We start from the raw sequence: 15,170 nt of genomic DNA on the forward strand, positions 1-15,170 counted from the left end.
ATCACAACATATAAGGTGAAGCACATGCCAGGGACTTCTCCAAAGGTTCAAGGCAAGCTGCAGAGTGTAAGAGTGGTACTCCGATATAGATGTGTGCATTGATTTTGACCAACTACTGAAGCTGATTTCTTTAAACACAACTGATTCTAAAAGAAAAGAATGTGACAGCTTGGAAAATTATCTCCTCCAGTTTCTGGTCAGTTCCCTAGTGCCTATGATAAGGGGGTGGATCCCATCCGGGCTGAATGTTCTGATAGGGATAAGGTGGTCATTGTGCCCCCCTTATTACAGGCATTGGGGGAGCTAAAGGGGACAAAGGTCTGACACGGCCTTGGGAATGCTTTAAACTGTTTCTTAATATTGATCTAATTTTGCTAATTTTGGTAGGTTTGAACGGTTTTCTTTAAGAGTGTGTAATACCTCTTTAATGGGGATAGTGGGGTTTGTTGCTAAGGAGGCCAGGGACAAGGAGTGGAGATATAATGTGTGTTTGGATGTTTATGACTTTATTTCTTCTCTTTTATTATAAGGTTAGTTTTTTCTCTTTTTTCTTTAATGGAAAAAAGAATAAAGATGCATACATTTTTTATATTAAAAGTATACGCGGGTTAGGGTGTATCGTAGAGTCGACATTATGTAGGGCATTTCAATAATAAACATCTATATTTTGTATAGTTTGGCTTATAAAAAATGAAAGATTGGATGAATAATTTGGCAATATAAGTGGGTGAAGGTGGAGGATATTCTGTCAATTAAGGGGTATTAACAATAAGTGTAAAAGAACTCTGTCCAGGAGTGTGGCTATGCCAACACTCCCATGAGTTTATCTCTTTCCTCCCCATTTGAAAAGACACCTCTATCCCCTTGTTTTGAGGAAGAGAGAGATAGATAGATGGGAGTGCTGGCGTAGGCCACACTTCCGGACAGAAAACTACCTCTCTAACAATAATTTCATTACTTTGATCTCTAAAGTTGAAGGATCAAATAGTCTTGCTAGATTCCACCCCATTTGCATGGAGAATTTTTTTTATAAGATTCTTTCAAAAGTTATGGCTTTAAGACTGGATTTCATCCTTCTAAGGCTTATATCAAAGGAGTAGGAAGGAAAAATTATTTTCTCATATATAAGCATGACGTTTGAGTTGGCTAATTTGATGCATAAGTCGACCAGAGGAGTAGGTAGAGGTATCAAATTACATGTATAGAAGATGTAATAACTTTACCATGGGACTTTCTTTTTTCAATTCTAAAGAAGTTTGGTTTATCTGAGTAGTGGACTCATTGGCGGCATCAAATCTTTTTGTCCACCAACATTTCTATTCTTCTTAATGGTGGCCTAGTTTGTTTCTTTGGTATACAAAGGTGTCTTCGTCAAGGTGATCTGATTTTGGCAAAAGAAGTTCTTAGTAGAGATCGAAGTTCCCTTATTGCCGAAAAGAAAGTGGGTGTCCTTCAAAGTCAGCGTGGTATATCTAGCTAGCTCACCTGTTGCTCATTGATGATGATTTCATTTTCACAAACGGCTCCATCAGGTATGTCAGAAACTTGACAAATTTCTTAGTATCAAGATTATTCAAGCCCAGGATTAATTTGAAAAAAGTAAACTCTTAACGTATATTATCTCTACTGCTAGAAAACATCATATTTTTTAAGAACTTGGCATCTCTGTTGGCAAGTTTCCCACTCGTTATTTTGGGGTGGAAATTTTTCAAGGAAGGATAAAGAAAGATCTATTACTTCTTTGGTCGATAAAATTAAAAGTCTAATGATTGATTGGTTGGAAGAGTAAACTTTTATCCATGGCAATGAGGGTGGACTTGGTGAGATCGGTGATATCTAGACATCTAGTACTTCAATTCACAAATTTTCAATTTACTGGTGGTTTTCATCTTTAATTTATGTGATAAAGAAATAGATGCGTAATTTTATTTGGACAGATGATTTAGAGTCTTCCAAACCTACAGTTGTAAGATGGTGTTGTGTTAGCTGAAAGCTGAAGGGGGTCTTGGGATCCGTAAGCTTCGTGATGTCAATAAAGCAATGCTCTGCAAATTATATTGGTAGATACACATGAGAACTCGTCATTGAGCAGATTTTTTAAAGCTAGATCACTAATGAAGATGGGTCTTTGAAGAAATCGTACAAGTCTTCCTCTATTTGGTCTAGGGTAAAAAGAGTTTGATCGCCGATTTCTGAAAAAGAGAGATGGATTATAGGCAATGGAAAAAAGATCAACTTCTTTTGGAAGATAGGCGTGGTTGGGGATTTCTCTATTGAAGAAGCCTCAGGGGATTTGACTCCATTGTATTCCAGGTTTTGAAAGCATTAGTGGTTGAGTTCATAGTAGATTCCCAATGGGCTTTTCCAACTGTTTCTTCTGGTTTTTTGAGTAACATCTGCAATATGGCTTGGAATATTAAAGTTCCGAGATCGTAATTGAGAATGCTGTTCAATCTCTTGGACCCTTACTCAATCCTTTGATTTCACTGTTAAATTGGCGTGAGAAGTGATTAGAAGGAAAATCCGAAGGCTGCGGTTATTTGGAGTAAAAACCTTCATCCTAGGCATTTTTTCTTTTGGATGGAGGTTAATGTCTGGAAAGCTTCCTACTAATGATTATATATCCAACAAAGGAGTTTATATGGTGTCACATTGTGATATATGTAATGGTGATTCAAAATATTTGGCTCCACTTATTCTTGGAATGTAGTCTCCAAAGTTCTATGGGTAAAATTTCTGGAGTGCTTCATTATTGCATGCAATCTCCTGGAGAGAAATTTCTTGGTGATTTGGTTGCATGGTGGAAACAAAAAATTCGGAGTACCTCTCAAAAAGGTGTGTGGCTAGCTGGCTTTGTCTTACTTTACTACCGTATAATCTTTGGATGGAGAGAAATTTTCGCCGTTATGAGGGAGGGGATAAGGAGATCTATATCGCAGCTTTTCAATGTGATGTTGCAGGATCTTGCTGAGGTGAGTCCGTCCCAATATGAAAGGTTATGTATCTTTAGTTTCAGGCCTTGTGTGTTCCTATTGGGGATTCCAATTCAACCATATTCCGTACAAAATATTCAAGTTTTCTGGTGCATGCAAACCTGATTTGGGATGGATAAAGCTTAATATTGAAGGATATTCTTCAGGGAATCCAGAAAGGACCGGTGCAAGAGGAATATTTCGTGATCACTTAAGGAGGTATTGTTGCATGCTTTTAAAAATTTCTTGGGGATCAGATCCAACTTTGAAGCTGAAATGGCAAGCTTCTATTTATGGCTTCCAAACAGCTAAGGAGCAGGGAATCCAAAGGCTGTGGATTGAATGTGATTCGCACTGTAGTGGTATTCAAAACAGTTTTTGCCCCATGTTAAAGATTCTTCAGTTTTATAAAATATAGATTATAAAACATGAACGGATCTGAACACGAACACCTATCGAATACAGATTTTTTACTATTCATTTACATCCCTAGAGACCAAGAAATATTAGACTTTTGAGTTCATACACAACGTTTACACAGGAGAACTTATCAAATGAGAATATGCTAAAATGTAGATAAGGTTTAAGAGTTTCTTGTTCGAAAGGCTTGCATTTGTTTGATCCTAAGCTCTGGCTACAATCGGCCTAAGGACCTTACCAGCTGCGGTACTAGCAGTCTGGCACCTTCTGATTGAGCTCAAACTCATGCCCAGTCCTCCTACATGAGGAGGCTTACCAATTTAATAAGGCAGATCGCAAGGAGGGGGGAGGTTTACACCCAACGCATGCAAAGCCTTCCTTCAGCCAACCCTATTGCAAGCATGATCGGATGATTCCAACTCATGACCTCCCATTCAATAATATGAGGTGACTATAAATCTTTTGCAGCTTAGGTTCATATGAATAATACACCTTTGTAAGTAATCCTATTCAAAATATTGTTTGGTTTCGTTAACATGAACAGGGCACCTGCATTTTGTTTCCTGTGTTTATGCAAAAACCTAATAACCACCAACTGATGTGAAACTCAAACACATTGCACTTTTTCAAATGCATGCCCTTATTAAGTCCTTAAAGGAACACAAATCCCACTTCAGTCTGATTTAGATTAACAGATTGAATGACTTACAATGTCAAAATTCATACTTAACAACAGTTCAAAAGGATCTATCCATTCCACTTTTCACCTCAACTGGCAGTGCAATTTGAGGCGTTCTTATTAGCATTATTTACCTTCAACAGAAAGGGTTTGGGCTGCTACATTGTTTGTTTGCCTTGGCATAGAGAGAAGATATTCTCATCCCCCTGTGAATAGTTATGCAGTAGCCATTGACACTAACACCACCGATTAAGGGAGGGTGGGGGGTGGGGGGTGGGGGCACCTCATTGACTTCCTGGCTTTTGACGCTTTTGGACATCAAAGTTCACTTCGGTGAGGCCGGTTATACCAGCTGTTATCTTCTGCCCTGCTTTCACTGGACCAACACCTTCTGGGGTGCCTGCGTAAAAGAATACAAATAGCACAACCATGTATCACTTGTCAATTACAACCATTCAAGTCATAAATTATTAACAGAATGACACAATGCCAACCTGCCCACGTTAAGCTGCATAATGAATTATCACTGGGGAAACTGTCTTTCTGCAACTCAACTAAATCTACGCCTTTAACTGAACTAAGATGAGCTACAGGAACTGTATCACCATTGGACCATCTAAAGCAACAAGGTAAATATGAAGTCTTCAATCAATTTTTAAAATACTAAATAGTAAGTTTTTTAATATGCTTAATTCATTTATAAAGTACTAAAATTATTTTAAACCTGTAGATTGAGTATAAAATTCTCTCTCTTAGTCAAACATATATATAGATAGTTTACGTCTCCAAGAAAACATGGAGCACTCTAAAACTGAAGCTTTTCCAACTGTGCTTCAGTTGGCTACATTTTTCCTATTTATGTCGTTAGTTGAAAGATAACTGAAAGGGCATTCTAGAATCCTGTATTTTAGGCGCTGTGAGTCCAACCCTTGTCTCTGTTGATTTCTGACACCCACGCCCATGGCAGTCGTAACATAATTGAAACTTCATTAAAATCTAACCCTTGTTTATCCATTTACTAATTTAGTAAAAGAAAAGAACGATATTATACCTGTTAGTATGACATCTCCTTCTGAAAGTGTCATAATAGAACTTATGTGGCTAATCAGAAATGGGATTTTAAACAGCATATCCGCGGTTGATCCTTTCTGTTTGATTTCCCCATCTACCTGTAAAGAGAGGGAACATTCAGTTCTCCAACACCTGCTTGTGGTAACTGCTCTTACACTTTTTAAACTCAGCAAGTTGAAAACCATGACTGGTTTAGTAAGACATTTCCACAAAATCTATTTTTGTAATAAAAACACAGAAACAAGAAGTATTTTAGGACCTTTAACCATAATTCCAAGTTATCATGATCTGACACCATTGACTTGGGCACCTGCAGAGAAACATGGAAAATAAACTAGTGAATACACTTATAGATTTAATTGTAAACATTGTACTTTTCTACAGATCTTGATGTGTGTAACGAGAACCTAAGACTTGCCAATCTCTTCATACAAATATTACTGCAATCATTTTCTCTATTATCAAACCTGATTTCCATGTCGGCTCTTTAGTGGGAAAAGGAATATAAGTATATAACAACTAACAAAATTTGAGTTCCTCTTCTTACCATTGAACCTATAGGAGTGAACGTGTCCTGTGCTTTTGCCAGTGTCCATGGAAGACCTCCAGACTGAAACATTCATGAAAGAGAAAAGGACAGATCAATAATAAAACATCAATTACAATATGAGTTCCCTTGCCAGCAGCATCAACAATTAATCGACACTTTCTTCTGTATAATCAAAACAGAAAAGGGAAGCACAAAGAATACAAACTTCATTTACTCTGGCAGGATTAATATCCTTTTAGGGGAAAAATTCACTTTACCCAATCAGTGATGTTTGAAGACAACTGCTCGCTCAGGTCACGGGTTCGACTCTCTCTTAAAGTCCCATTGGGCAGTTAGATAGGTAAGATCAAAAGGGGAAAAAAATCAGTGATGTTTTTATCTGCATTTGCATCTCCCTTTGGACTCAAATGGTTGGCTGAAGATTGTCCACAATTTCGTTTGCAACAACCCTATATTTTATCTTTATATTTCTACATCCTATGCATATGCTCTACTTGGCATGGAACTGTATGGTATACAAACTCGATTCATCAATAACATCTTTTCTATTACACCAACCACTTTCCTTCATTTGACATGGTTGGACTACTTCCATCGGGTTTTGCCTAGTTGGCTGAGTCTGAAAGAATTTTAAGAAAGAGGAAAGAAAAGAAAACAAATCTAATAAAAGAAAAGGGGAAATAAATTTAATGCGTTTGATTGCTTAGAAGTCACTGGAGAACTTTCTGGAAATCAGACGTGAGTCCCAGACGTTCACTTCATTCCAAAACTCAAATTTAAATTTTCTGATAGAGTTCCAAAACCTGCCAGTCTTAATCAACTTTTTGAAAAGAAAAATTCATGGCTGGCTGAGTAAGAATAATCCCAATACAACAAATCAATCCAAACAAATGACTGCAGAGTAAGGTTTCATGAGAAGGAAACAGTTACTGTGTAAGAATAAGTTGTGTTCGCAATGCAACAAATCAATTCAAACAAATGACCGCAGAGTAAGTTTTCTAGAGAAGGAAACAGTTACTGGATCAAACACAGTCCAGATATTATAGATTGTAGGAATATGAAGAAAATAACTAGAACTAAAATAGTCCCCCATCTAAAAGCATTGACAAGGAAACTATTTTCAGAAAATATCATGAGAAATTTAAATTTGTGAAGACATTGAAGATTAATAACCAAGCACCAGTATCTAATCAGATTTTAAATATTAAAAGAAAGTAATCAGCGCTTGCTACCTTTGCAGTAGATTGGAGTTCCCTGGACGTCATATCCAGGGCAAGTGCATAACCTGAAACATCCACAAGCTTATATCAGGACTTTAACGAGTTCAACACAATCTTTCAAAACAAACATCACTTAGTATCCATTAACCGTGTAATGCTCATATCAAACACAGCGTATGAAACAAGAACAATAGATATCATCACTTCAAGAAGCTAGGTAAGAGCAAATACAGGCATTTTCCAATGGTGAACACCATAACAATCAAGCACGTTATATCATGACGAGTTATGTGATATATGGAGCGGCAATGCCCTCCTATCCATGACCTTAAGAGGTTGGGCAATAACCATGTGGTAGGAATGGCACAAAACATGATCTGCTTCAGATATATTATGGCCCATGAAAGTCACATAGATGGATCCATAATGGATCTCTTTCACCAAATCCTCTGAAAGACTTGGGACTTCCTCTTAAATGATGATTTCAGTGGTACTTTGCAGAATATTTGAGGGTCAGACAACCAGAAGTAATACTAGGCAGACAGTAAATTAACAGTAAATTAAAATGGAAAGTGGATCAAAATGCGGTGGTGATCAACAATGTACCTTGAACTTCAATCAAATACAAAACAAAGACAAAGTAAAGAAGCATGTATCCAAATTCCTCCCTTGGACAATTGGATGACAAGTGGAGGATTGATCCACCAGGATTTGGCAATAAACAAAAATGATAACCTAGGTAATCATCACTTGCTTCAGGTTTTTTTTATTTTTTATTTTTTTCTTATGCTGTTACAGAATCGAGATAACTAGCACGAATTGAGTCAGTCCACTCTGCCATATGGTCTTAGTTGTCTGAATTTGGATTTTCATTGTACATGTAAAAGAACAAAAAATTAGCTTCTAGACATGAGGTAGGACTTCCCCCTCCCCTAAACAATACAAAACCGAAGCACTAGCGGTGCAATGGTCACTATGTTTAACAATAGCTGCCTTCAGCAGGATTTATCGAAACGAAAACTAGAGTGAATATCTTTAAGACTAACGTGAAATATATACCTCCAATATAATCCATTGCAGATGCCTGAGGAACATCACGAGCTTTTTTCCCAATGACAACGGCTAACTCTGCTTCATAATCAAGGGATTCCAAATTGTATGGAATCTCTATTGTTCCCCCGTTTGCCAGATAAGACGAGGTAGGCTTTAAGAAAAGTACTGGTTCCTGAAACACGGAAATGTTAAACAAGTGAAATAAATAATCAACTATGTTAGGATCTCCAATAAGTTGTTATATAGAAAATATTATCTTTTTGTCATTTCATCATCAGTTCGGAAAAGGCCAGAAGATTCATCCATATAATAGGGAAAATCAAAGTCAGAAGGACGATATAACAAGTTGATTACCAATCTGCCTTTAAGCCATTAACAGACACAAATTTCCCCTCTTACAAATTAGGTAAAATAACAGAATCTTTGAAACCGGAAGTTTAATCGCATCGACTTGAAAACTCAAACCAAGTCTGGATCCAATCTCGTTTGTGATTGTGTGTGTGTGTGTGTGTGTGTGTGTGAGAAAGAGAGAGAGAGAGAGAGAGAGACCGACCTTGGGGACTGCGTTGCCGAGTTCCTTGGCGTGAGCAACATAATTTCGGCCAACGGCGACGATCTTAGTACCAACACTCAGAAAATTTGCCATGGCCAGGGCTACGAGCAAACAGTCACAATTTTCTTTTTTTTCGGAGGGTAGAGAGCAAACAGTCAGAAACTCAGAAGAGCGATTGTCTCACTCAAGTAGATTCGAATAGGTTATATAATACGAAGTGATCGGGAGAAAGCACGCTTTCTTGATTTTATTTGACCGTCTGGACTCTGGACTCTGGAAGTGGTGTGAAACAGTGCTCTGGACTTGATGCTGCAGGCACGTAGACAGGCACTACTAGGCAGTACTACTTACCTACTTCGATATTAGTTCTTGGTGTTTTTTCTTTATTTATTTTTTGGCTTTTTTTTTTCAAACCTCAATTCCCATGCCCCTCCCTGCTCGGTGTTTTTCATTGAGGAAGGGAAAGTGATGGACAAAACAATGGTTTCCACCTTCAAGGGTAGGGAATCGGATCGGTAAATCGGCCAACATTGATTCCGATTTTTATCGATCCTCAAAATAGCTTAGGCTCGAATGGAACGGACACAATCAGATCGGAATCGGGTTTGAACTGAACGATTCAGATCTATCCGATTCCATTTATTAAAACTCTGAACAAAGCACTCAGAAAATTATCTCCTCCAGTTCCCTATCCGGCCCAGTTTCTCCAGTGCAATGCCTGTAATAAGGGAGGGGGTGGACCCCACCCGGGCAGAGTGTTCGGGCAAGGGTAGGGTGGTCATTGTGCTCCCCTTATTACGGGCACTAGGGGAATTGGGTCGGGCAGGGAAATGGGGGGGACAAAGATCCCAAAGCACTTACGCAATCCAGTTTTGTTGAACCTCCTTGGTGGTTGCATCTAGGGGTGCAAGTTTGAGTGTATGACCCTATGGCGCAAACTCGTCCTGAGCCCAAACAAAGACTGGGTTGAGATATATTGGCCCTAAGGGTGCTGCGTCAGGGTTGGAAATTTTTGTCCCTGAGTCAAGACCAAGTCTGGCCAAGGTTGAGGCCTTGGCTGAGCTTAGCCTAGCCTAACTTAACCATGTCTTCTTCTTCATGTTCTGTTTTTTTTGTCCTTTCTTCTTCTTTTTTCTTTCTTTCCTTTGTCTTCTTCTAGGCCACCTCATGAATCTCCCTTTCCTCCAATATGGTCAGGGCTAATCAAGGTCAGCGCAGCCCAAACTTGAGGGCAGATCAGGGTTGGATTTTCTGACACAGAGTCAAAGCTAGACCAGGCTTGGGCCTAACTTATTGGACTCAAGGTTGAGCTGCGGTTTTAAAGGTCCGACCCTACCCGACCCTGTTGCAGCTTTAGGTGCATCTAGCCGACTAATATAATGCATACTCATCCATGGAAGAATCTTCTTAAGCATATGAGTATTTTAGGGGAGAGGGTGAGTACTAATTCGGGCATATGAAAATCTCCCGTTACGGTTGACAAATGGGGAAGGTTTTGAAAGAGAGAGATTGTAGGATTCTCACTTTTTGTGAGACTGTGTGAAAGAGAATCCACACCATGATTTGAAGAATTGGAATGTATCGATATTGATGGAGACCGATATCGATTCTTGGCCGATCCAATATCAATGGATCAATATGGATGAGGGTAAAAATGTAAAAAAAAAGAATCTAAATTTTTTGTAAAAAAAAACAAGGGTAAACTGTAAACCTAACCAATCCACACAAATATGGATCGATCCGGATCGATATCAGAACAGGTATATTACTAAACCCTGATCACAGGTGAAGAAAATTCTTTTTGGTTTAAAAAGAAGGATATCTTTTGACATGTATACAATAAAATACTTATTCTAATCGGATTCAAAACCGAATTGTTTAGTAGACCAGTTTATTTTTTAAAATCAAAATCAATTAGTCGGTTTCAGTAGACAGCTACAATTTGCAATTTGACACCCTTACTCCAAACCACCTGATTAAAAAAAATTTGTTGAGGGTATTACCCTTCAATTTTGAATTAAAAGCCAGAACAGTTCATGAGTGGTGAGACAGGTTCATCTAGTCCTTTTCAACGGAAAGAGGCATGAAACTGGTTCGAGGGCTTTGCTCAGAAGATTGGGGGGAACGATGTTCATCTTTGCTAGATCTTCCATTTCCTGACAGCCGGCGAGACCTGGAGTTGCATAAGAGATTAATTAGCCAAAGAAAGTAAAGATTTGACTTCAGATGGAACAAGGAGAAACCACCAAAAGAATTGATAAACTAACACCGCTAGTCTTAGTAGTTGCATCTTGCTGTTAATTGAATTAATTGAAACACAGTATCAAACAGCAATGACTGACAAGAGGCTTTCTACTGCTGCAATGTACATTGAAAATCTTGTTTGCACACATGACCTTTGGCCAACATGAAACACAAAATACACTGATATGCAAGGAGTCTTTTTTAAGTGGTTTGCAATGTTAATCCATTGTAATAATTACTCAATGCAAAGGGCTGAGAACCACCTTCGCATGAGATCTCCTTAGTTCAAATTCAAAATAAATTGATAGAAGAAAGTTCTGAAAAATATATATATATATATATATATATTAAGAAGACTAAAAGGTGGTAAAGAAATCAGTGTATTAACCATATAACTGAATCCAACACAACATTTCATAGATATTCATAGAACTGAAGAAAGTACATTCAAATGTAAGGTCACAATACATAGGTCAATTTTCAGGTCCATGTGATGTCCTAAGAGGAAACACATAATTAGATGTGGTTCTTGAACACTCTGTAAATACTATTTGGGACACAGATGCACTGAACTATGTTTTATCTCAAGAATTTCATTTTAGCAAAGATTTAAATCCCTTTGAACATACTAAAAAGAGACATGTTGCATGCTGTTGACCTGACCTGTTCTAATTAATAAAAATTTCATATTAGCCACTACTTTGTTAAGTTGATAACCTAATATGTAGTAGCAGACAGCCTAGTATAATACGAGTCTTATACACAGGGAAAAAAAATTTAAAAACCTTCCAGGCAACCATTGCACGAGCCCTAATTTGAAAAAGTACCTTCCCAAAGTTTGTCTTTCTAAAAGAATATATAAAACCTTACCGCTGGCAGAAGTTGGAAGGCTGACTCCTGGTACTTGAACAAGCAGCTGTGAAGTAAGTCACATTCTCTGATGAAGTTCCACTTGACTGCATATGCATTCTGGCAATTAGTCTACTTTCTTTATTGCATAATTTTAAGGTCTATATATCTTGCATGAAACTCTACAGGGAAGCATGTGAAGTATCTGAGAAGATATGAGAAACAATGAAGAAGAAAAAGTGAAGATATAGTCAAAACTAGAAAAAGTATTCTCACAGTATGTTTTTGAAAATTTCCCTGTCTGGAGTGCTTGATGTTCCTAGCACAACGGTTTTTTCTTTCATTTTCAAGAGCTATGGCACATTTACATGTGAAAAAGAGTAGCAGCACTCCAAGGGCAAACATCATAATGAATTCAATCACAATTGCTGATCCGAGGGCTGTAAATACAAAATATACACTGAAGTTTAATAATTTATCAAAGATGCGTATATCTATGATCAACAATAGATGTTCCATATTTCCTTTAATCTTATGTTACCGAGAAAGTAGCATTAAACATTCAACTCACAAAAACACAAATAGATGTCAAAAAGAGAAACTTTTGACGCATTGGGGTTCCACTACATTTGTTACCAGATTTTTAGTCCTCGAAAGAAAGTGAAAGCTCAAGAAAGGAGATTTGACAGTAAGGAAAAGATACTCGGGCATAAGAGCATTCAGATTTGAGGAAGAGTGGCTTTTGGGTGGCTCCAAAGTCCATATAAAACAATACAATTTCTGAATCTTAGAAAAAGATATTTTAGGTTTACACAGAAACCAGGAAAATATTTAGTAAAAAGATTAAACAAGAATTTCACAGGACAAGCTCTCTAAGTGTTACAGTAACTATTACTTACAATGAGCTGCCAGTGAACTCATTGGCTGTCTCCCGATTAGATTTACAGTAGCCTCAGCAAAAAGAGGAAATGACATCCTTTCAGAGCAATCTGGATAACAACCATAATTTCCCATATCATTTACAGCCACGGTTAGAACAGCTCCATATTCTCCACCCTGTACAAGAAAGAGTTTCAGTTTATGACTTGATTCACACCTGCATACTTGAGCTAAGGCTAGAATTGCATTCTCTTTTAATAAAAAAAAAATTGCCTTTTATATTCCTACTAACTAGGTGATAATCCAAGGTACACTGAAAGTGGGGGGTGAATCAGTGTCTTCAAGAATTCTTCCAAACTCAATCCCATGGCTATAACAATCACACACAAAGATTGGCCAGGGCAGTCCCGTAATTACTAATTACACATGCACGACCACCTCGCAACCACTATATGGCCAGGTCTACCAAACAGTGCACCACCACTCTACAGCAAACACATTCCAAGAATATGCAGGAAGAATAACAAACACACAGTACACCAAGTATACGTGGTTCAGCCAAGCTGCCTACATCCACGGAGGAATACCCGTAAGGGTTTCGTATTTCCTCAAATACTCAACTCGAATTCGACTACTACAATAGCCCAGGTGCTACAACACCTACTTCTGATTCCGCACCAATGAAATCTAGGGCTACAACCCCAATCCAATCAAGCCCCACTTGAATGGTATTACAATATGAATATAAAAATTCAATTACAAGTCCCTCCCAATAACATGAACAAACTAGGATTCTTTTAACATGAATCAAACCCTAGATATAAAATAGGACCTGTGAAAACAAAAGATTACCTCTCCCTGAGTAATCCCGTGGCCAACCCATTGCTTGAAGCCATCCTGATGTCGTGCACGTTCTCTAATGTTCAAAGCAACATCTCAGATCGATCAATTAGAGTATTCCGTGTATAACGTCTTCTTCTCTGCATTTCTGCCTCTGAAAGTGGCTCCAATGGATAGCTCTCAAAAAAACATGCAGTTTCAAAAAAAAATTCGTCCCATTTGGACTCCAGATGGCCAATACCAATCCAACGACCCAAAAGAATCCAATCCAACGACCCAAAATATTGGGTATAAGGACATAATATACTGTTAAATGGAATCCAATCCTTACTAAGGACATAATATACTGTTAAATAGTGTTCTTCAAGTGCGGGTACCCCTGTAACCCTGTCACCCTGTCAAATGACCAAAATACCCTTATTACTGTGTAGGTGACTGTTTGACCATTTCAGCTCTTCCAACTCACCAAATGCCACTGCTGCATCACCAATATGGCTAATAAGGTTGCCAACAATGACAACACCACTCCAGAATACCTCAGTTGACCAAGTTAACCAACAATCTCCCCCTTTGGAATTGTTGGCAACTCTTTACACACACCAACTTCTGCCCCTTTGACAACAAGTACAAAGAGTCATGGAAACTCCCTCTATCCAGAAGCTCCCCTTGTATACATGCCTCCTACTGTGCAACTGGAGTGACAACTCTAAGTTTATCTTGGAGCTGTTCAAAAGGCTCCTATGGAAGTGGTTTTGTTAAAATATCGGCGACCTGTTCTGATATAGGGACAAAATCCAATCTCACCTCATTAGTTGTGACTTTCTCCTTTAAGAAGTGATATCAGATATCGATGTGCTTTGTCCTCGAGTGTTGTACCAAATTCTTTGAAATATTTATTGCACTCATATTATCACACATGATAGGAACCGGTTCAGAACTATCAATGCCATACTATGCAACTTGCCTCTTCATCCATATCACTTGAGTGCAACAAGCTGCCGCTGCAATATACTCTACCTCTGCCGTAGACAATGAAACGGACTCTTGCTTCTTACTGTGCCATGCAATAAGACTTTTGCCAAGATAGAATGCACCGCCACTAGTGCTCTTTCTATCATCCACACTACCTACCCAATCCGCATCTGAAAATGCCGTCAGAGTGAGTTTAGAGGTCTTGAAATACCATAAACCATACTCAACTGTACCTCGAAGATATCTGAAAATTTGTTTAACTGCCAATAGATGTGTCTCCTTTGGGCTGACTTGAAATCTTGCTACTAGACAAACTGCTTGCATAATATCAGGCCTTGACGCTGTCAAATACAACAAACTACCAATCATAGACCTGTACATTGTCTAATCAACTAAGGGGGAATCATCATCTGTACTCATCCCACAACCATGGGCGTACCTATTGGTTTACTATCCTCCATCTGGAATTTCTTCAACATCTCTTTGGTATACTTCATCTGGCATACAAAATACCATTCTGCCGCTGACTCACCTGTAATCCCAGAAAGTATGAGAGTTCTCCGAGTATGGGCATCTCAAACTCTTTTTTCATGCACTCTGTAAACTGTCTACACACTGCATCATTGTATCCTCCAAAAATGATATCATCTACATATACTACCACAAACAATTGACTACTGCTCTTTATCATCACGTACAGGTTGCTATCAACCATACCCTTCCTGTTAAGAGTACTTAGTTTCAGGGGTATATTTGTACTTAGACACTTACTTATGCATTTTATGTGCTATTTGTATTAGGCTAAGGGCCTGAGTGTAATTAGATATTCTTCTCAATATAAGGCTGTTTGTCTCAAGTTGAGAGACAT

The 15,170-nt window shown here is 38.2% G+C and overlaps 2 protein-coding genes across 3 annotated transcripts in view; both read right to left on the reverse strand.

Annotated features, from left to right (window-relative positions):
- Nucleotides 1-4,032: 4,032 nt before the first annotated feature.
- On the reverse strand, nt 4,033-8,702 carry LOC122666769 (probable acylpyruvase FAHD1, mitochondrial). The gene is made up of 9 exons (XM_043862836.1): nt 8,669-8,702; nt 8,519-8,632; nt 7,972-8,137; nt 6,925-6,977; nt 5,690-5,752; nt 5,402-5,452; nt 5,123-5,240; nt 4,351-4,471; nt 4,033-4,317 (listed from the first exon to the last, which is right to left on the reverse strand). The coding sequence occupies exons 2-8, from the start codon at nt 8,609-8,611 to the stop codon at nt 4,356-4,358; spliced, it is 660 nt and encodes a 219-aa protein (XP_043718771.1). The 5' UTR covers nt 8,612-8,632; nt 8,669-8,702; the 3' UTR covers nt 4,033-4,317; nt 4,351-4,355.
- A 1,865-nt stretch (nt 8,703-10,567) lies between these two features.
- Nucleotides 10,568-15,170, reverse strand: part of LOC122666964 (protein GAMETE EXPRESSED 2) — a 56,854-nt gene continuing 52,251 nt past the window's right edge. For both annotated transcript variants that reach the window (XM_043863102.1, XM_043863103.1), the window contains 4 exons: nt 12,511-12,667; nt 11,888-12,051; nt 11,633-11,718; nt 10,568-10,691 (listed from right to left, as the gene is read on the reverse strand). In XM_043863102.1, coding sequence (XP_043719037.1) covers nt 10,577-10,691; nt 11,633-11,718; nt 11,888-12,051; nt 12,511-12,667 — 522 coding nt within the window. In that variant the 3' untranslated portion in view covers nt 10,568-10,576. The remainder of the gene's footprint in view (nt 10,692-11,632; nt 11,719-11,887; nt 12,052-12,510; nt 12,668-15,170) is intronic.

Source organism: Telopea speciosissima, chromosome 7 (genome assembly GCF_018873765.1).
Source record: "Telopea speciosissima isolate NSW1024214 ecotype Mountain lineage chromosome 7, Tspe_v1, whole genome shotgun sequence".
In the NCBI taxonomy this organism is placed as follows: Eukaryota; Viridiplantae; Streptophyta; class Magnoliopsida; order Proteales; family Proteaceae; genus Telopea; species Telopea speciosissima.